The sequence below is a fragment of the Monodon monoceros genome, unplaced genomic scaffold (assembly GCF_005190385.1).
Source record: "Monodon monoceros isolate NGI ecotype Baffin Bay Population unplaced genomic scaffold, NGI_Narwhal_1 Super_Scaffold_6, whole genome shotgun sequence".
Taxonomy (NCBI): domain Eukaryota; kingdom Metazoa; phylum Chordata; class Mammalia; order Artiodactyla; family Monodontidae; genus Monodon; species Monodon monoceros.
Window position 1 is genome coordinate 100648615 of NW_021703783.1, and position 20894 is coordinate 100669508.

Here is a 20894-nt window from a genome sequence, read left to right on the forward strand (position 1 = left end):
GGCCCCGTCCCATCCACCCCACACCCCAAAGTCAGTTAACCAGAGGTGTGCGGACCGACTTCCCCACAGCAAGTTCCTCATTTAAACTCTCACCATACGAACTGATCCCCCATCCCCACTGATCCGCTTCTCACCTGCCCCCACCCCGAAAAAACCAAACCGCAACCCGATTCTCCCCCAACCCTAGCCTCTTAGTCAAACCATCTTGTCTCCTCCAACCAGCTTCCCCGCAGTCCCCTTCGCCCTCCTCCCGGGTCCGCCCTCCTCCCCTCCCCCCCGGATCCTCCCTCCTCCCAGGTCCTCCCCTCCTCCCCTCCCCCCCCGGCTCGCGCTGCCGCGGTGTCCTGGCGTCGAGGTGTGCTGGCGGCGGGGTGTCGCAGGGCGTGTCACGAGGTGACTTGGGGCGGGCTGAGGGCGGGCGGGAGGGAGCGACGAAGGGCGTGCGGGGCTGTCGCTCCGGGCACCCCTCCCCCGCCGCAGTCGGCGGACCTTTCCCCGGAGAAGATGGCGGATCGGGCGGAGATGTTTTCTCTTTCCACCTTTCACTCGCTGTCGCCGCCAGGCTGCAGGTACGCACTTGGGCGCCCCGGGCCTCGGCAGGCCCTTGCCTTCGTACAGCACCCCCTCTGACCCAGTCCCCAGACTTCTCCGACCCGACCCTGCCAACCCCCCACTCGTCGCTTTTGGGGGCCCAAGCCCCAGACCCCCACTCTGTTCCTGAGGCCCGTGGTTCCGGCTCCTCGCCCCCCGCCCCCCGCCCCTCGGTTCCGGGTCTCTCCATTTTTGTCCTCCCCTTATGCCCGTCCTCCAGCCCCAGTGACCGCCCCCAACCCCAAAGTCCTGCTGGGATCCAGGGCTGCACCCAGCCTGAACAGCCGCCCCCCTCTAAGGTGGAGGTCCTCAGGGGTCGTGGGCGGAGCCTCTGAGGGGTGGGCTGCCTGCGCAGGACGCTGAGTACACGCTCTGTGCTTGGCAGTGTCCTTTTGGCCTTGTTGGGCCTCTGGTGGAAGCCCGGCCTGGTCTGTAGGGCTCTGGGAGGGAGAGAGCTGAAATCAAGCCTGGGGCCTGGGGGAAGGGACTAGGGTGGGGAGAGGGCTGGACCTCTGGGTGTAGGCCTGCCTTCCGCAGGAGTGGGGGACAAACTGGCCAGATTCTGCTCCCAGAACAGCCTTCACCCCTCCCCCTCCTCCTGCTGCTGCTGCAGCTTCCGCTCCCCCTCCCCCTTCTCCGCTCAGCCTGACTCCCCTGAGGCTGAGCCTGTGACCCAGAGGGGCCTGGAGCTGAGGGTGGAGGGGGGAGGCTGCTGGCTCTTTGCGGAAGGAGGGCCGGGAGGAGGGTTTGGGGGACAGGTGCCTCTTCTGAGCTGGTCGTGGCTCAAATTGAGGGGGAAATCCGCTGGAGAGCAGAGTTTGAGGTCCAAGATAATGGCAGGATGCAGGTCTGGGGGTTGGGGGCTCTGGAGATCACGGGGCCTAGAAGCTGGGGGGGGGGTGTCTCCCTTGGCCCCTCCTTAGGACCAGTTCCTGGCCAGGGAGTCCAGGGTTGGTGGCTCTTTCAGGAGCCCTGTCCTTGCTCTCCTCTCCAGGCCTCCACAGGACATAAGTCTGGAAGAATTTGATGATGAAGATCTGTCTGAGATCACCGATGACTGTGGTCTGGGCCTCAGCTACGACTCGGACCACTGCGAGAAGGTGGGAAAGGGGCTGGGGGCAGAGAACTCTCTCAAGGGAGAGTCTCGCTTAGGTTATGCTTAGCAGTCTCGTGGGGTTTTAGGGTGGGTCTAAGCTCAGCCTTGAAACAAGAAATCCTCTGATTGCTCCCTCTCCCTTGGCCTCTCGACCCGGGGTCTTCCTTGATATCAGAGCTCTCTTTTTCTGACAGAGGTCCACGGAGGACCTTCCCCATCAGTCCTTGCTTGACCCCCACCAGCTGGCTAGCTTGGGGGAGGGGAGATGTGTCTATGCTTTGGTGCCTCTGTGCTCAGCTCACTTCCCAGAAAGATCTAACCCCTTCCAGCTGCCATCTCACCTCATCTCCTCCTTTGCCCTTTCCCCACCTCTCAGGCCTCCATCTGTCTGCCTCATGTCTCCAGCCCTGAAGTCTCCCCTGCCCATCTCCTCCTCCCCATTTCTTTACGTTTTTGTTTTCATTCAAGAACATTTCTGAGCAACTCCCGTGTGGCAAGTGCTGGGGGCTTCCAGGTGCCTGGGAGGAGAGCAGGGCAGGTGTGGCTCTTGCCCTCAGGAGCTTATAACCTAGTAGGGGAGAAAGACATGAGAGAGGCAGTGGCTGCCTGAGTGTCAACGGCTGGATTCCAGTGAGGGGACCGAAGGTGCAATGATGGGAACCCACCCAAGACTGAGGCCATCAGGGAGATTTTCCAGTGGAAGTGGCACACAACCGTGCCCTTAGGGAGGACTAGAAGGAACTGGCAGATGAGGGGGGTTGGAGGGAATGGAGGAGAGGCATTGCTGGTAAGGGATTAGTGGTCAGAGGCCCTGAGGTTGGTGAAGCCTGGTGCCGGCTGTCTTTGCTTCATGCATTCATTTGATAGTTACTGAGCTCTTACTGTGGGCCCGGTCCTGTTCTCGGTTGGGGGTGGGCTGTACCAGTGTCCAGTATGGACACGGTCCTGTCCTGGTGGGGCTTGCAGCTTGGTGGGGGAGACAGACCCGAAACTCTATGCGTTGTGTTAAAATGCTATGAAGGAAAAGTGCTGGTGTCAAATGTGACGGGGTTTGAGGGTGAGATGAGGCTGGCAGGTGGGTTGGGGCCACTTTGAGTATCTCTGTCACCCAGACTTAGGAGTTTGGGGCCTTACTTACCAAGAACTGTAGCGATCCTTATGTATCTTAAGCAGATTTTTAAAAAAGCTGCTCTGTTGGTGGAGAGCAGAGAGAACTGGAGGGAGGCGTCTGTCCCTTGACTTATAGCTTCCTGCTTTCCGCTTTCCTGGCGCCTGGGACCCAAGTCACCATCCCACACTGGCCCAGCTCTGCCCTGGCCTTCTTCCCTGCAGGACAGCCTTTCCCTGGGGCGTTCGGAGCAGCCGCACCCCATCTGCTCCTTCCAGGATGACTTCCAGGAGTTTGAGATGATCGATGACAATGAAGAGGAGGACGACGAGGAGGAAGAGGAAGAGGAAGAGGAGGAAGCAGAGGGGGAGGTTGAGGGGGGAGGCCCTGGCTCAGCAGCCCGCGCCCGGCAGCCCCTGATCCCCTCGCCCTCCCTGGAGGAGCCCCACAAGCACCGGCCCACCACGCTCCACCTGACGACGCTGGGAGCCCAGGTGAGCCGGCACCCAGACCCGCAGCTATCCGTGGTTCCCAGCATCCGGGACTGGTTCCCGCGGCAGCCTGTCCCCCCACCTACCCCTGAGAGCTGGGGCCCCTCCTCAGCGCTACTCTCCTCCCCCCGCCTCTCCCCTCCTCCCCAGGACTCCCTGAACAACAATGGAGGGTTTGCTCCAGGGCCTCCAGCCTCCAGGCAGGAAACAGGGCTGTGCCCACCGGCCCAGGAGCCCCTCAGAGGTGAGTGAGCTGGGCGGTGGTGGGCGGGGTTACGCCGGAGGCGAGGGAGGGAGGAGTGGGGGAGGTGGGCTGGCTGACCCAACCCCGTGCTCCGCAGAGCCGCCCGCCCCCCTCCCGCCCACGGACAGAAGCCCCTGCGGGGCGCAGTCACCTGTGCATCCGGGTTGCGACTCCGAAGGCAACCAGCCCGCAAGGCCCCTGGCGCCAGGTGGGGCCTCGCCCTCCTCGGATCCCGGCATCGAGGCCGACCTGGGGAGCGGCTCCAGCGGAGGCCGCGGGGGTCGGCGCAGCAGCCAGGAGCTGTCGTCGCCGGGCTCCGACTCTGAGGACGCGGGCGGCGCGCGCCTGGGGCGCATGATTTCCTCCATCTCAGAGACAGAGCTGGAGCGGAGCAGCGACGACGGCGGCAGCAGCAGCGGCCGCTCCTCGCACCTCACCAACTCCATCGAGGAGGCCTCATCGCCGGCCTCGGAGCCCGAGCCCGAGCCACCGTGCGAGCCCCCGCGCCGCCCCGCCTTCCTGCCCGTGGGCCCCGACGACACCAACAGCGAGTACGAGTCAGGGTCCGAGTCTGAGCCGGACCTCAGCGAGGACGCCGACTCGCCCTGGCTGCTCAGCAACCTCGTGAGCCGCATGATCTCCGAGGGCTCCTCGCCCATCCGCTGCCCTGGCCAGTGCCTGTCTCCTGCGCCGCGTCCTGCCGGGGAGTGTGCGTCGCCCGCCGGCGAGTTCCCCGAGGCGGCGGCGGGGCCAGGCGTGGAGCTGGTGGACATGGAGACGCTGTGTGGGCCGCCGCCCCCCGAGCCCTCCGCCCCTCGGCCCGGCCCCGCGCAGCCCGGGCCCTGCCTCTTCATCAGCAACCCCACGCGCGACACCATCACGCCCCTGTGGGCCGCTCCGGGTCGCCCTGCCCGCCCGGGCCGCGCCTGCTCTGCCGCCTGCTCGGAGGAGGACGACGAGGATGAAGAGGAGGAGGACGAAGCCGAGCCCGAGGCAGCGCCCCCCGGGGGCCGGGGCACGGGCGCCACGGCGCCGGACGCCTCGCTGGCGTACGATGCGGTCAAGTACACGCTGGTGGTGGACGAGCACACGCAGCTGGAGCTGGTGAGCCTGCGGCGCTGCGCGCGCCTGGGCGAGGACAGCGGGGACAGCGGTGGCGAGGCCAGCGAGGAGGAGGCGGGAGCCGCACTGCTGGGCCGTGATCGGGGCCCCGGGGCTGCCTCCCCGGACAGCCCTGACCTCACCTTCTCCAAGAAGTTCCTCAATGTCTTTGTCAACAGCACCTCCCGATCTTCCAGTGAGTGGGAGGTGGGGAAAGGGGGTGGTCCCGGGGGAGCAGGCTGGCTCCTTGGCCCCAGGGCTTCCCCCAGGCCCCCGTAGGGTAGGGTGGGGTGGGGAGTTGCCTGGGGAAGGCTGCTCTGTCTCCAGCGCCCGGTGAGCTACTTCTCCCTCTCTCGGTGACTGAGGGCAACCCACACCAGACCGTTGAGGGGAGGGGAGGGGAGCTAGGCGGGGCCATCAAGTACTTCTCTTCCTGCCCCTCCCCTGAGCCTTTGTCTCTTTTGTTTCTGTCTCTCAGGCACCGAGTCTTTCGGCCTTTTTTCCTGCCTGGTCAATGGCGAGGAGAGAGAGCAAACCCATCGGGCTGTCTTCAGGTACAGCTTCTCCCCCTCGCTGCTAGCGACGCTCCACCTGAGCCTACAGACACTATGGGACACTGGCGGACACAACCCAACCGTTCCTGCCCCTGCCCCAGTGACCTCCTACCTCTGACCTGACCTCAGGTTCATTCCCCGCCATCCCGACGAGCTTGAGCTGGATGTGGACGACCCGGTCCTGGTGGAGGCCGAGGAGGATGACTTCTGGTTCCGTGGCTTCAACATGCGCACGGGGGAGCGTGGCGTCTTCCCCGCCTTCTATGCCCACGCGGTGCCCGGCCCGGCCAAGGACCTGCTGGGTGAGGCCCCTTCCCCAAGGGGCGTCTTGTCATCCCAGGTCCTCTCTTGCTCACCTGACCTAGGCCCCTGTGATCTCCCAGGGAGCAAGCGGGGTCCCTGCTGGGTGGAGCGCTTTGACGTGCAGTTCCTGGGCTCCGTGGAGGTGCCCTGTCACCAGGGCAATGGCATCCTGTGTGCAGCCATGCAGAAGGTCAGTCTGGAGGTGGGGGCCCCTGAGCCCTGCAGGCTGGCACAGCCCTTGGAGGCCCCAGGCCTCCGCCCTCTTCCACGGAGGGTTCCAGGATGCTTGGGGGCCTCAGGGCCCGGGCCCCCCCAGCCCCGATTCAGAGGCCTGGCAGACAGGCCTCGGGCAGCGCTCAGCAGCTGTTCCCCGTCACCTTCCCGCCGGCCCCTCCCCCTCCTTCAGCCCATCCTATTCGTGTCTGAATAGCAAGACCAGCTCTCACAGACCCTTCCCTGGAAGTTATGTGCACACTCGTTATTCACTCAGTGGACACTCGGTGAGGGCCGGCCCGTCTGCTGGGCCTGTGGGCGAGCCGGGGGGCAGCAAGGCAGCAGCACGGCTCTGCGCCTGAGAGCCCGTGTCCAGCGCACGAGACGGGCAGTGAGCAGGCCGGGGTTGCTGGGGCCGCAATCCTGGGGAGGGGCGGAAGGCAGACGAGGCAGGCCGTCCTGAGGCTGAGGAGAGGCCAAGGCCACGCTCACATCTTCCCGAATTGCTGCCAGGAGTCTTCAAACCTAATCGACAGCGTCCCGCCAAGAGGGAGAGATACCCTCGTAGGCCCTGGAGACCCTTTTCTCCCCTAACTTCTTCTGCAGATCGCCACTGCCCGGAAACTGACCGTCCACCTGCGTCCTCCTGCCTCCTGTGACCTTGAGATTTCTCTTCGGGGAGTCAAGCTGAGTCTAAGTGGAGGACCTGAGGTGGGGTGTGGGGGCCTGAGGCACAGGGGACGGTGGGAGGGGTGAGGCAAGGGGGTCAGACTGAGGCGCGTCCAGCAGGGGTGGCCGGAGTGGCCCTGGGCTGCTCTGTCTAACGTGGCCCTCTCCTGCCACCTTTGCTCTAGTTCCAGCACTGCAGCCACTTCTTCCAGATGAAGAACATCTCGTTCTGCGGCTGCCACCCCCGCAACAGCTGGTACGAGACTCACCCATCCCCTGGTCCCCTCAAACCCTGAGGGCTGCACATTCACCATCCCACCCTCTCACCCGCACCCACTTGGCTCCAGGAGTTGAGTCCCCACATGGCGCCCACTCTGTTCTGGGCCCAGGACACCTGGATCAGACAGGCTCCCATCTGGTCTGGGTGTCGAGACAGACACACAGACAAGCGAGTGCTCGAAGCACTCGTGGGACTCTGGTGGACGTGTGCATGGGGCTGCAGTGAGCAGACCTGCAGGGAGGCGGGCAAATTCTCCTGGGACTTAGCGGGGCGGCTGAAGACCACTCTACAAACCTTGAAAGGCAAGTGGGTGACAGGGTGGATCTTCTTGGCAGGGAGCCAGCTGAGCCAGGGCTGTGGGCAAGGGGCACTAGGGGCTCTTTGGGGGCAACTGGGTAAGGCTGGAGGGACACTAAGAGCACCTGTGTCCTTTTGACTATGCCAAGGAGCTTATACTTAATCCCATTGGCGATGGGGTCATGGGGTGACACAGTCAGGTTGACAGGCTGCCTCTGGCTGCTGTGCAGAGTGGAAGGACCCAAGTGCTGCTGGCAGGAGACCAGATGGCTGCCGAGGTTATCCAGGTGCTGTGACCTAGTGGCATTTAGGAGGTGGGCAGGCAAGACCTGAGTTGATTGGATGTAGAGGCTGACCTGGAGAGAGAATCAAGGGTGACCTGGGTGTTGAGCAGTTAGTAACCCACGCGCCAAGAGAAGAGGCCTGGGGTGAGTGGGCCTCACAGGCTGGCGACGCAGTGTTCAATCCAGAGGCAGTGAGGGTGAAGTGGCTGTTGCTACGTGGTCTGGAGTGTGGAAAGGAGACCTGGGGGGAGGTACGTTCGGAGCCGGTAGGTAACTTCGGCCGTGGGGCAGACAGGATAGCCAGGCAGAGAGAGAAGGGACGGGAGCGAAAGGGAAGCGTAACCAGCGGATGGAGGGCTACAGCCTTCCTGCCCAGCCGGCCTCCTGCGCACAGGATGCCAGTGCCCTAGATGAAGCGACAGGAGGAGCTAACCTGCGACGCAGACAGGGCCAAGCAGAGGCTCCGAAGGGCCCAGTGGTATTTGAGGAAGCAGGTCCTCAGGGGAGGCAGGATGTGGGAAGGACACACTGCTGCTGGGGCTGAGGCTTGTGACAGATCCTGAGGCCGGCATGTGTGTCACCTGGACACTTGTGGTAAGAGTGAGGGGCGCTCTGTCTGCTGGCTGGGCGATGGTGTCCACCCTCAGCCGGGTCAGAGCCCAGTTCGGTTTCTCCCTTGAGAGGGAGGTGGTTTGATGGGATCACGGTTTAGATGCTGCTCTGAGGGGTGGAGGGCCAGGGCTCAGAACAGGCGGCGGGCCAGATCTGGCACCATGAGGACCAGTGTGCACGGTGGCCCACACGGACAGTGGGCTGAGGGTGGCACACCCGAGAGAGGAAGGACAGCAGAGGGAAACTGGGTGCCACAGGCTCAGGCGTCCAGGCCAGACGCTGACCCAGATGCAGTTCCATGGCCAGGAGGAGACCAAGGCGGTGCTGTCCTGGCCCAGACCTTCCTGGTACATGTTACTGCAGAACTCAGCCCAGTCCGCACAGTGAGGGGCCACAAGGAGCCAATGTCAGGCATCTCGCTGTGAAGCGGGCTGGATTAGGCACGTGCTGGGCACACTGTGTCCGGATAAGGTGGGAGCATGTGGCGTGTGAGATCACAGGTGGCTGAGAGCACCCCCAGGGCGCCACAGACCGGCTGCGTTTCCGACGCCCCCGTCTAGAGGTCCAGCGCGCAGGGCCGTTGTGAGGTTTATGGGAGCTAATGACATAAAGAGCTTTGCTGAGGACGGTGCCTGGCACTCCCCGTGAATGGGATCATCTGAGCGTGGCATTCAAGACAAGGCTGTGACGTGTTCGTGGCCAACGTGAGCACGTTGTCCCAGCGATGATGCTGCCGTGTGGATTCCCATCTGGTGGAACCGCAAAACCCTAATCCCACCTGACGGGGGCTGCATTAGCCACAGTCGGGGGGTGGGTCTCAGCCCTCCTGCTGCAGGATTCTGGCAGTTCCTCCCTCTGGACAACAATTTTTATTAATGTCTTGATGAGAAGAAGGGCAGATTCAGGAAAGGCATGCGTGGAACAGAGCTGGGGCGACAGAGCCAGGGTACAAGCTTCTTCAGAAAGACTGTTTTACACGTCAGGGCCCATGCCAAGCCCCACATCAGAGCCCGGAAAACAGCTGTGGGTTTGCAGGGCCAGAGGTGGGACTGGGCAGGCTCAGGGTGTCAGGTGACATGACAAGGAAGAGTCAGCTGAGATGTGGTGCCCAGAAGACGGGGAGGCCTTGCTCTGTGGTCCAGGGGCAGGCTTTGGGTGGGGGTGGGGGGGCACAGAGGCAGCTGGCACTGTCTCGGGAGAAGGAAGATCCAGTAGGACACCCTTGTTGTGGACAGATGAGCATAGATCGCTAACTCCTCACAGATGCCCAGCGCTGTGCTTTGACGAGGACCCAGAAAGGGGCCTCGAATCTTGAAATCGTGTGACCCGCACGTTCCCCAGCCCCACACGCCCTCCCTGAGCCCTTTGTCCCTGGCTCTTCTCCCCGATACCTGGGGGCTGAGGGGTGGACCCGGGGGCGTCCCGTGTGCTCACCGCCGCTCTCCCCGCAGCTATTTTGGCTTCATCACCAAACACCCGCTGCTGAGCCGTTTTGCCTGCCACGTTTTCGTCTCCCAGGAGTCGATGAGGCCCGTGGCCCAGAGTGTGGGGTGAGTGGGTCCGGAGGGTGGGTTGCAGGATTAGGGCTGGGCCAGCGTGGAGTGATGGCTGGGACTGGAGTGGGGATGCAGAACCGGTGCAGCGGTTCCCCGGGTGGGGGGGGGGGTGAGCAGACTGGGAGGAGGGATGGAGATGAAGTTTGCGGAGACAGGGGAGGGGAAGGGAGGGAAGGACAGATGACAGTGGTGGTGGTGGAGGGTTGGGAAGGTGGTGGGCAGAACGCTTGGGGCAGGAGCGTGGAGGGGAGTCCTGGGCGTGGGAACGGCACGGGCACACTGACCACGGGGCTGGGGGTGGGAAGGCAGCATTGAGGTTAGACCGTAAGGAAATGGGGCCGGGCCAGGAGGGCTGAGGGACGAAGCTGCGGGGGGGGGGGGGGCATGGGCAGGCCCAGGGGGGCGGGCCTGGGGAGCCTGGGGCTGAGGCCGCTCTCTCCCCCAGCCGCGCCTTCCTGGAGTACTACCAGCGGCACCTGGAGTACGCCTGCCCCACAGAGGACATCTACCTGGAGTAGCCACCCGCCGCTCTCCCGCTCCGGGAGCGGCTGGGGCTGGGGGCATCTCATGCGGCCACCTCGGCTTTGGCAAGGACTGGACTGGGGGCACATGGGACCTAGCATCTGGCGAGTCTCCGGGCTGTGCTGGGAACTCTCCTCCTTGCTCCCCAGGGGCTGCTGAAGCGTGGAGCCTGCACCTTCGCTACCCCTGATCTGTTCTCTCTGTGTCGCCCTGGTCTGCCCTTGGCCTCCCTCTTCTCTCCTCCTGTCTGTCTCTGCTCCTCTGTGCCTGCAAACTCTTGCCCTCTGCTCTTTACTTTGGGGTCAGAATTGGGAGGGGCGTGTGGAGGGAGCTCCCAGGTGATCCCCTCTTGCTTTTCCCGTGTGATTTATAAAGGAATTTTAATTTTTATAGTGAATATCAAGGGGTCATATCCCATCCTCACCATAGGGACAAAGAGAGGGACCCCCCCCACATAGTGCCCCACGAGGAGCTCAGGGGTAAGCAGGGAGGGGTTCCCCAGTAGGGCCCTGCGGGAGACTAGGAGTCGTGGTCACCCCAAGCCCCAGACGCTGCTAGGAGGAGGGTGCCCCGGCCCAGGCCCCGGCCACACCAGCATCTGCTATGCCGCTGCAAGCACTCCCCGCAGTCCAGCACCTCAATAAACTCTCTGCTTCGTGTGACCTTGGCTATTTCTGGGGTGGGGGGGAGCAGATAAGGGGCCAGGGGCCCAGGCACTGTCCATGGCAGTGGGGACCAAGACCCCAGGGTGATGGAATCAGGAGACCCCTTCACTGCTCTCTGAAATCACGCTGGTGTCCCTGTGCGGCGCGCAGCGGGTGCTCTCCAAATACACTTGCTTGGCCAGCGAGGAAGCTGAGGCCAGAGAGAAAGGTCACGCAGCGTGTGTCCTTTCCACTGCACTGGAGCGCCAGGCCGGGAGGTGTGTGCGTGCTTATGAGTGGGCCTGCACGCTTGTGAGTGTGTGTGTGAGACAGAGAGCAGGCGCCAGTCTGCTTAGATCTTAAGATTAGTGTTTTAAAAATTCTCCACAGAAAGCCAGAAGAAAAGAGGTGACTGTCACATGCCCTAGGTGATTACAGATGGTACCTCCTGGAGAAAGGGCTTCCCCGGACCCCTGGCCCCAGTGAGCCCCAGCTCTCAAGTGCTGAGGTCAGCATGGTGGTCAGTGCCTTTCTGAGGGTGGGCCTGCCCCCCGCCCTAACCCCCCGAGCCCAGGATGCCAGCAGCTCCAGGAAGACAACAGGTGAAGGTTAAGAAATGAGAGTGAGAAAGGCCAGTGTAGACAAATTCACTACGTGAAGGTTGAAAACCACTGTCTATAGAAATCACACACCTCTACTCAAATTAATTTAAGGGCAACCGGCAAACAGAACACAGTCACGGGTTAGGAATCGGTAAATGGCCGCCCTTCGGCATTTGGGTAGCCCCGGCGCAGGCCGGGTCCCCGACCCTGCAAGAAGACCGACGCAGCAGAACATCTACGAGAAAACTTTCCTGATTACGGTAGAACGAGGCAGGCAGAGAACCCCTGGACGCGCACCTCTGCCCCGCAGCCTGGGGGGCGTGACTCTCAGGTCCCTGTGGCTGCACCCCGCCCGCTGTTCCCTTCCCTCTCTGTCAGGTGGAAATTCGACCCCCCATCTCGGGGGGAGGCTCCATTTGCCCGGCCCCCACTCCGCCCCTGTTGGGCTCAGTCCCTCCCTCCAACTCATCTCCTCACGTCTCTGCATCCATACCTTTCCCTTCCTGCGGTGGCCCTTTGGGACAGCAGCCGGACACGCTTGGGCATCCTTCACCTGGAACAGCTTCCTGTCAGTAGGGTCCTTCCCACACCTGTCCACCTTCTTTCCGCCTCTGGTCTTTCCTGCACCGGCTCGGGCACCTTCCTTCACCTCCCCAGCTGTTCCTTCTCGGGGCTGGCTCATGGTCTGCTCTGGCTCAGCTGCGCTCCAGACCCCGCCCTGGCTCTGTCCTGGGTCCCCTCACTGGCCTCCTCTCTCCCGCGGCGGCCTCGGTGCCTTCCCTGTGCTGAGGGCCCCAGAGTCCTGCCCCCGGCAGACCGCGTGGTTCAGCTCTATGCTGTGCCTTACCTCACCAACCCCAGCGCCCTCCAGGAGCGCTGCTTCTGCCAGTCACTGGCCAGGCGTCTGGTGGAGTTCGGTAAACGCGGGACCCTAACCAGGGCCCTGAGGTGCAGAGACACAGAGCTCCTGGTGGGAGCCACGGACACTTCGAACTGACGTGAGCCTCTTCCCCATGTGCCCCATTCTATATTCTGTGCTTTGTGTCTCTTCCAGTTGCCTGAGCAGGAAGCGTGGAGGCACCCTAGACTGCCCCTGCTGTCAGCGCCACCCCCCACCCCCCCACCTCCCCGCCTCCGCCTGGATCTTTGTGCGTCAAGCAGCCTCCTCTAGGCTCCCACCTCCACCTGTGTCTGCAATCCACCAGCTCCTGCAACCAGACCCGGTTGTTTAAACAGAAACCTGAGCAGGCCGCTCACCCTCTTAACTCTGCTGTGGCTCCCTGTGCGACCTCAGCCTGCCCTGTCGCTGCCCCTCTCCAGCCCCTCTTCCCTCCACCCCATTATTTCCACCCTGGACACTGAGCTTTCTCTGCATGTGGCTGGGTGGCCTCCTATCCTCCCGGACGCAGGGGGGCCGTGGGCAGAGGCTGCCAACTGTGGGTCTGCTAGTGCCCCCGTCCTCCCAGAGCCTGGCACACGTGCTGGGGGCCCTCAGGGCCCTGAGTGGTGAGTGAGTAAGCCTCCAATGCCAGGACTGTGCCATCTGGAAATCCAGCCAAGGAGAGCATCCTAAAAGAAAAGCTTTGTATTGTACATGTTCTTGTTTAAAATGTTGAAAACATAAAAGACAATCTAAATATTGACCAGTAGGGTTAACTGTATTAAGGTATATACACCTAATTGGAATAGTGGCTGGTACAAAAAAAGTATGCTTACAAACGTTTAGTAATAATACAGAAATATTTGTTATGCTATTAAGGAAAAATAAATATGCAGAATCTACACTAGAAACTACACTGAAAAAGACTGAAAGAAAACACAAAGACTGCAGTCTTTGTTGCCGGAGGTGGGGCTGACAGTTTCTCTTCCTTTTTTTCTCTGCAATGAACATGTCTTGTTTCAAGCATTATATGTTGCTATTAGGGACCCCCGAATGCAAATAGAAACACCCACAGAAAACTAAAAAAACTACAGGTACATTCATTAAATCCAAACATAGGGACTTCCCTGGTGGTCCAGTGGTAAAGAATCCACCTTACAATGCAGGGGACAAGGGTTTGATCCCTGATCAGGGAACTAAGATCCCAAGTGCTGCGGGGCAACTAAGCCCGGGAGCCACAACTACTGAGCTCGTGCTCCTCAACTAGGGAGCCTGCATGCCGCAAACCACAGAACCCACACGCCCTGGAGCCTGCACGCCACAACTAGAGAGAGAAAAACCCGCACGCCACAACTAGAGAGAAGCCTGCACACGACAATGAAAGAGCCCACATGCCTCAACGAAGATCCCGTGTGCCGAAACTAAGACCTGATGCAGCCAAAAATAAAAATAAATAATAAACACATCTAAAAAAAAGAACAAAAAAACCCCAAACATAAAAAGTTATTTTTGCCACAATGGAAATACCAATCTCATAGGATTTGGTGAGTTCAGCTGTCAGGCCAAGAGCAGGACTCCCCTGAGCGTATCTTTTCAACTTAAAGACGATTGCTAATGTTTTGGTGTATTTTTTTTCCAGTTTCCTTCTTATCTATGAGTTTTGTTTTGTTTTGTTTGAGGCCAGAAAGAGATTGGGAGAATCAAGGAATAATTTAGGGCAAAAAGATTAAGCCAAACAGGCTTCCCTGGTGGCGCAGTGGTTGAGAGTCCGCCTGCCAATGCAGGGGACACGGGTTTGTGCCCCGGTCCGGGAAGATCCCACATGCCGCGGAGTGGCTGGGCCCGTGAGCCATGGCCACTGAGCCTGCGCGTCCGGAGCCTGTGCTCCGCAACGGGAGAGTCCACAGCAGTGAGAGGTCCGCGTACCGCAAAAAAAAAAAAAAAAAAAAAAAAAAAAAAGATTAAGGCAGAGTAGCTAAGATCATTATAAAATAAAGAATAGTGGTCTCAGCTCAGATTCTAGTTATGAAACTGCTGACCAAGAAATTCATGATTTAAAATGTTTGAGTGGCAAGAAAAGGAGAAAAACATAATCACAGATTCAAAAATATAATCAATAAGGTAAAAAGAAATACATGTACACCCTGGATTTTATATTCTGCATGTCAAGAGCACGCTTCTTTTTGGATGTCACTGGGAATGTTTCAACAGTGGTTCGTGTGATAGGTGGGATGCAGAGCATTCAGCTCTAAGAGAACTGCCCAGGGAGACAGTCTAATAAATCAGGGTGTTTCTTGTGCCGCAGGAGGCCTGGACGCTGGTGTGGCTTCTAGAAGGTGACGTCGAAAACAGCAGGCTCCTTCCCTTGGTCCTGTGTCCTTAGTGTGTGGTCTTTGCCCTCATGACTGCCTGAGGGCTGCTGTATCTCTGGGCATTGCGCTCAGTTCCATGCAAGAGGACATACAAGGGCAGAGGGGCAGGCAGCTGGTTTTGTAAAAGCCCCACTGTGTGCTGTAGTGAGGAGAGGGCACGAATGAGGTAGGGAGGGAGCAAAAGCCAGTGTAAGGCCCATCCTTAAGGCTGGCTGCCCTTCTGAGAAGCATAAGAGTTCTTCCCTGAACCATATACCCGAAGGATGGGAAGCAGGAACACTTACCTGCTGGCTCCTGACCCCCACTGGTTGAGGACCACCCCAGGAGTGTACACCCCTTGCCCTTTAGAGCAGCTCGTTTGCGGGCTGAGAGCAGAGAGAAGAAGCAAGCCCTGCCTACACCAGGCCTGGGGTCAGGGAGCTGGCAGGACTCTCTAGACATCCCACAGGCAGTGTCCAGCCGTGATGAGGGTCAGGGTCGAGTTCAACACCCACAGGTAAGATGCGGGGTTCACAGTCACAGTCACGGGGGGTAGGAGGGGCGTGTCCAGGTATCTCTTCTTCCCTCCTGAGGGAAACCACAGCACCCACAGCACAACGTTCTGTTCCTTCCAAACACACGTGGCTCCTTCCAGAGGATGCTGGGATCCCTGAGGAAGCCACTCGGTGGGCGTGGATGGTCTCAGGCTCACAGGAAAAGGGCTGCTTTTCAAATCAACAGCAGCAGAGAAGGGACATCGCAGACAGCATTTGGGGCTGTGAGTGTGTGTATGAATATGCGTGAGCGTGTGCATGTCTGTGTCGAGTATGCAGGCCCGTTTGCGGGCGCGTGTGCACGAACACGGGAGAGCACATGCGCATACTGGTGCCTCTACAAAGAGGGTGCATCGCACTAAAGCAGCTAAAATGATGAGAAACAAGCTTTTCTGCCCTCAGAGCCTCACAGCGAGACCAAAAGTGGAGGGGGAGGGGGAGAACCTTGCGTTCAGAGGGTGGAGTGAACACCCGTCAGGTCTCAGCAGACGGGGAAGCAGCCCTAACTGGGTCAATCATTTCCCGCACCCCTGCCCCGCCCCGCAGTTGCACTTTTGTAGCACCAAGCTTTCTTCCTTTGTGGTATTTACTACGGTTAAATCTTTTTCTTCCAGTTTTCTCGAGATACAGTTGACACAATCACGATTAATATTTTATTTCTACTGAAGTATAAAATATACATGGCATCATAAAGGGCACTCAAGCTACACACTCAAGTGTGTAGCTCAAGTGCATTATACATATGTGTGCACCACGTTTCCACCACCCCCAGTCAAGACAGAGAACTTCTGTAGCACCTGACGGTTCCCGATCCTTGTTCCCAGGCAATACCCACACCCCGAAACCTGGGAAGTTGAGTTTCTACCACACTGAACTCCATTTGGTCTGAGTGCGCAGGGTTGATGGTCATCTCCTTTGCTAGACATTAAGCACGAAAGGAGCAGGGGTGAGTCCCCTCTGTCGATCTGTGTCCCAGCCCTAAGCGCAGCTCTGGGTGGTAAGTAAAGGTCTGTGGAACTAATAAAGCGATGCTCACCACCCAGCTGGGCGACAGACCTGGACAAGGCGCCTGCAGGTTAGGCCTGAGTGCTGGCATTCATGTATTCTTGCTGGAGGGTTTGACCTTTGGATGTGATACAGAGATCATGCACCTGCTTCCATTCCTCTCTGTTCTCATCCTGAAACCAAGGCACCTCGAGGTGACTGCAGGCCCCCTAGAAGCGAAACTGCAGGCTGCAGGGGGTGGGCATGCCCAGACCACACGTGCACGTGGGCCCTCCTTATGTCAGCGTCAGTGGCTGAAGGGGCCCCCAAGGAAACCACTGCCCTATGGGGGCAGCTCCAAGATACAGCAGGATTTGGGGCATGGCTAGTGCAGCCCCCAAACCAGGCTAAAAGTGATGGGAGAGTCACATGGAGAACACAGAAGGGGCCTCAGCACACGGTATCTGACACCACAGGCTCACTCAGGAGGACCCCTGCACACATACACATGCCCTCTACACGTCCCGTTCACACATCATTCCAGCAAGACTGCTTTCAGCTGCAAGTAATAGACAAGCCAGCAGCACTTGGCTTAAATAGGCTGGTTTATTTTCTTACATTGTGAGCTCTGGAGGTGCATGGCTGGAGACACTTGTTTAGCGGATGCATGATGTCTGGTCAGGGCCCGTGATGCTGCAGCACCGTCCTCACCACTCCTGGAGGATGAGTGTTGCAGAAGACCCCGGGATTCCAGCAGACTGCCCCTGACCTTTCACTGACCAGGACCCTTGGTCACACGCCTCTCTTGGACCAATCACTGGATTGTGATTGGCTCAGACTGGCTACTAGCCTCCTGGGACTAGGAGAGCCTGTACCTCAGAGGTCACGGGGCCTCTGCCCACCAATGAAACAGTGAGGGGACCGTTAGGAGGACGGGGATGGCTGTTTGGTCTACCATGAGGACAGGACACCCACTCGGGGCCCTGAGCCCCCAGACAGCACTCTTCTCACTCAACCAATGCTGAGGGAGCATGTGGGGTGTGACAGCCGCTCTAGGAGCACGTGGCCCTGGATCGGTACACACACAAGGGGACCCCAGGAGGGCTACATGCCACCACGCAGATGCCAGTGGGTGGGCAGGCAGGGGGCCCCTCTGCAGAGAAGATGCCAGACAGAGTCAAAGATGAGCATCTTCCCCTGATGATGGGCAACCCGGCCAGCTGCCAGGGCTGACGGACGAGGGCTGTGGGGTGGGGCATGGTGGGCCACTCCAAGGAGTCTGGGTTCTATTCTGAGCATGACAGGAAGCCTGCAGTTTTGAGCACAAATGGAGCCCAACCTGCTTGTTTTTAAGAGATCACTTTGCCGGTGGGGAATGGCTCCCATGGGGGCAGAGGCGAAGCCAGGAGACTGGAAATATGTGTGCAGGTAGGAAATGCAGAGTTCTGGAAGGGGCACTGGGGGGCCGAGGGGAAGCCTCTGGAGCTGCTGACATGCCTTCCCCAGAGCTGGCAGGGCTCCCCAGCCCACTTCACCACAGTAGACCGTGTAACCCCTCCCCCTCCTTCAGACAGGTCTCTAACACCCAGGGCGGTCCAGTTCCTGTGCTTCTTCCCCCGGGGAAAACCTGGCTCTTGTGGGCACTCCGCATCTTCGGGGTCTGCTGCCCGCCATGCCCTCGCCCCCTCCTCACCCCGTCCTGGCACATAAAAGCACCTAGTTTTGCCCCCGTGAACAGGTGTGCCCACACTCACCACCACGCTTGTCTGCACTGACACAAGCAATCACCAGGGGGAGGGGGACAGCTTCCGGAGCCAACCTCTCACTGGCTGGGTGACCTCAGACAAGTTGCTGGACCTCTCCACGCCTCAGGTTCCTCATTTGTAACGGGCAGAACAACACCTATCTCAGGGCTATCACAAGGATCATGTGAATTCTCACACCTACAAGTGTCAGCTGGTGTTATTAGCGTGCTCAGGTACAAACCACCTCTACACACCCACAGCACAGCAATGAACCATCACACGCCTGGGTGGGGCGAGGGGCCCGGGGCTGGCCTCCGCCTATGCTCTCAGGGCTGGAGCTCAGGGCAGTGGCAGCAGGATGGCCTGGGGGTGCAGCTGGGCTGACAGCAGACCTGCAGGGCAGGGTCCTCGCCCCGGGCTATCTGGCTGGGGCTGAAGGTCACGGCAGCATCAAACCGGGCCTTGAGCAGCTGAAGTTGCTTCAGCGCCTGCAGCGCCTCTGGGGTGACCTCAGCCACACCCCCCAGAAGGTTGTAGTTCTCACCAGGGTCCTCAGACAGGTCAAAGAGCAGCGGGGGCTCATGGGCAGTCAGAGGACTAGAGGCATGGCAGGCAGGGTCCGCAGTGGTGTCGCTGTGGACAGAGCCTGGGGAGGGGGGCACATCTGTGCACAGGGCGGGGGCGGGGAGGGGGTAGGCTCTGGGGCTACGAGGGGTGGGCGGGGCTGGGGAGAGGCAGTTACCCTGGGTGAAGAAGTGTGCCTTGTACTTGCCGCTTCGCACAGCAAAGACCCCTCGGACCTCGTCTGGGTAGGCCGGGTAGAAGAAGAGGGTCTGCCGGGGGCTCTGGGGGCAAAGGCGGGGGTCTGCACATACCCGGAGCCTCAGCCCTGCATTGGGCCCTGGCTGTGCAGTGGCTCCCTGCCCACCCGAGAGCCCCAGGGGCGGCACCCCTTGGACACTGCTCGACAGAGGGTCTGCCTGGCCCCAGGGGCTTCAGGTGCTCCCCATACTCACTCCCGGGGAGGGCAAGTTGGGGGGGCCCGGGAGGGGTTGGGGGGAGCAGGGGTCATGAGGTCACAGGCCCTACCTTGCCTGTGCCCAGCAGCAGAGGGCTGAGGTCAACGCCATCCAAGGTGACATTGGGCAGCGGGGCCCCTGCCAGGGCTGCCAGGGTGGGCAGTAGGTCCAGGGAGCTGGCTAGCTCATGGGTCACACCTGCGGGTAGAGGGCTGTACAGTCACTCCATCTGTGATCAAGGTTGGGGAGGTGGGGCCAAGTGTCCAGGAGGAGAAGGCCTGAAGACTGACCGGGAGCGATGTGGCCTGGCCAGAAGGCCAAGGCAGGCTCTCGGACGCCCCCCTCAAAAGTGGTTCCCTTTCCGCATCGCAGGAGGCCAGAGCAGCCGCCGTGGGACATCCGCATCGTCTCAGGTCTGCAACACCCGAGAGGTTATCTGCGATGAGGGGCCCAGGGTCTCTGGCCTGCCCCAGTGACCCCGGCCCCAGACTTCTAAGTTACACACTTTGCCCAGAAACGGCCAGCATGTGCCTGTCCGCTCCCTGTCCTACCAAGACAAGCACCTCCATGTACTCGTGGCCCCCAGCCTCCCACACACATGCACCTGGTGTCACCACATATGGCCAGCATCTCCCGAGACCCCCTTATCCCACTACGTCCTCGGCCAGCAGTCAAGATGGGAAGACCCCAGGGCCCTGTGAGGGATCGACCAGCATCCTCTGCCCCCTGCCAGAGTACCCGTTGTCTGCAGTGAAGAAGACCAGTGTCTCTCCGAGCAGCCCCAGGTCCCTCACAGCCGTCATCAGGGCCCCCACGGCCGCATCCAGCTCCATCAGGGAGTCCCCAAACGGCCCTCGGCCTGAGCGCCCCGAAAAGCTCTGCCCACTGAACTGGGGGTAGTGGGTGTGCTGGGGATGGAGACTGGAGTTAACAGCAGGTAGAGGTCACGGGCAGCCCTGGGCTGGGGGGGGGGCACGATCACTCACATGGGAGGCGTAGTACAGGAAGAACGGGCGGCCCTGGCGCTGGGCATCTGCCATGAGGTCACGGGCGAAGGCCACGTAGCGGGCCTCAAGTCCAGGAAGCCAAGGGGGCTGTGCCTCCACCGACAGGTTGGCCAACAGAGGGACAGGGACCAGGCCCTGGTCGCAGCCGCCATCGCAGGGGGTGGCCGGCGGGAAGCAGGTCAGGTTCTGGCAAGGGCCCTGGGGGAGCAGCTCCTTCAGAGGTCTGGGCTGTGGGCTGGGGCTGTAGGGTCAAGGGGAAGGACCCCTGTGGCTCCTACCTGGTCATGGGAGTATGGGATGCCCAGGAATCGATGGAAGCCATGGTGGGGGGGCAGAAAGGCCCCCTCAGGCCCCACCCCAAGGTGCCATTTGCCAGCTATCCCTGTGAGGTAGCCTCGGGCAGTCAGGACCTCAGCCAGGGTCACCTCCTCCAGGGGCAGGCCCCCTCGGGAGCTGGGCTCCAGAACGCCAGGGTACAGGCCCATCCGAACTGGGAGTCGGCCGGTCAGGAGAGCAGCCCTATAGGACAAGTCACAGAGTCCATGAGAGGGAGCAAAAGTGATTGAGATGGACACAAGGAGAAGGGGAGGGAGAGGACAAAAACAAAGAGACGCGAACTTCTCCACAGAGGGATGGAGACCCTCTTCCTCCCTCTGCAACCCAGAGTGCATCTGGGAGGAACTGGATGGGCAGGGGTGGGCATTTGGGGTGAGGGCTCCCGGTCTCCTTGCTCACCGGGAGGGTGTGCACAGAGACACAGGCACGTAGAAGTCCGTGAACCGCAGACCCCCTGCGGCCAGTTGGTCCAGATTGGGGGTGGTGGAACTGGGGTGTCCATAGGAGCCCAGGTCCCCATAGCCCAGGTCATCAGCAAAGATCAGCACAATGTTGGGTGGGCTGGTAGCAGCCAGGCCAGCAGCCAAGGCCAGAGTGAGGGTCCACAGAGCCACCATGGCACCCGGCACAGACAGGCCTGTAACAAGAGACCCTTGGGAGGGAAGGCAGAGTGGTTCCAGAAAGCTCTATCCCAGAACCCCAGACCCAAGGCACTACCCTCCCCTGATACCCCAGACCCAGGCACTAATTTCTGATACCCCAGACCCAGGCACTAACCTCTCCTGAGACCTCAGACCCAGGCAATACCCTCCCCTGATACCCCAGACCCAGGCACTACCCTCCCCTGAGAC

At 60.5% G+C, this 20894-nt stretch overlaps 2 protein-coding genes across 3 annotated transcripts in view; one reads left to right on the forward strand and one right to left on the reverse strand.

Annotated features, from left to right (window-relative positions):
- Positions 1-372: 372 nt before the first annotated feature.
- Positions 373-10583, forward strand: MAPK8IP2 (mitogen-activated protein kinase 8 interacting protein 2). Of its 2 annotated transcripts, XM_029205761.1 has the most exons (12): positions 373-569; positions 1586-1691; positions 3020-3289; positions 3437-3530; positions 3628-4827; positions 5110-5185; positions 5315-5487; positions 5569-5678; positions 6308-6412; positions 6556-6626; positions 9295-9393; positions 9845-10583. In XM_029205761.1, the coding sequence occupies exons 1-12, from the start codon at positions 505-507 to the stop codon at positions 9915-9917; spliced, it is 2442 nt and encodes an 813-aa protein (XP_029061594.1). In that variant the 5' UTR covers positions 373-504; the 3' UTR covers positions 9918-10583. The 2 variants fall into 2 exon arrangements, with proteins under 2 accessions (XP_029061594.1, XP_029061593.1); XM_029205760.1 differs by having other exon boundaries at positions 426-569; positions 5315-5678.
- A 7297-nt stretch (positions 10584-17880) lies between these two features.
- Positions 17881-20894, reverse strand: part of ARSA (arylsulfatase A) — a 3385-nt gene continuing 371 nt past the window's right edge. Inside the window, exons 2-9 of the mRNA XM_029205798.1 lie at positions 20443-20695; positions 19986-20226; positions 19687-19905; positions 19439-19608; positions 18991-19115; positions 18771-18898; positions 18424-18526; positions 17881-18327 (exon numbers count right to left, since the gene is read on the reverse strand). Of these exons, the coding sequence (XP_029061631.1) occupies positions 18008-18327; positions 18424-18526; positions 18771-18898; positions 18991-19115; positions 19439-19608; positions 19687-19905; positions 19986-20226; positions 20443-20660 (1524 nt within the window). The 5' untranslated portion in view covers positions 20661-20695 and the 3' untranslated portion in view covers positions 17881-18007. The remainder of the gene's footprint in view (positions 18328-18423; positions 18527-18770; positions 18899-18990; positions 19116-19438; positions 19609-19686; positions 19906-19985; positions 20227-20442; positions 20696-20894) is intronic.

Bases quoted from the DNA above. Each gene is read 5' to 3' on its own strand.
- MAPK8IP2 (XM_029205760.1), top strand. From the start codon at position 505: ATGGCGGATCGGGCGGAGATGTTTTCTCTTTCCACCTTTCACTCGCTG. The intron at 3,531-3,627 runs GTGAGTGAGCTG...CGTGCTCCGCAG, and splicing joins GGCCCAGGAGCCCCTCAGAG to AGCCGCCCGCCCCCCTCCCG. The intron at 9,394-9,844 runs GTGAGTGGGTCC...TCTCTCCCCCAG, and splicing joins CCCGTGGCCCAGAGTGTGGG to CCGCGCCTTCCTGGAGTACT.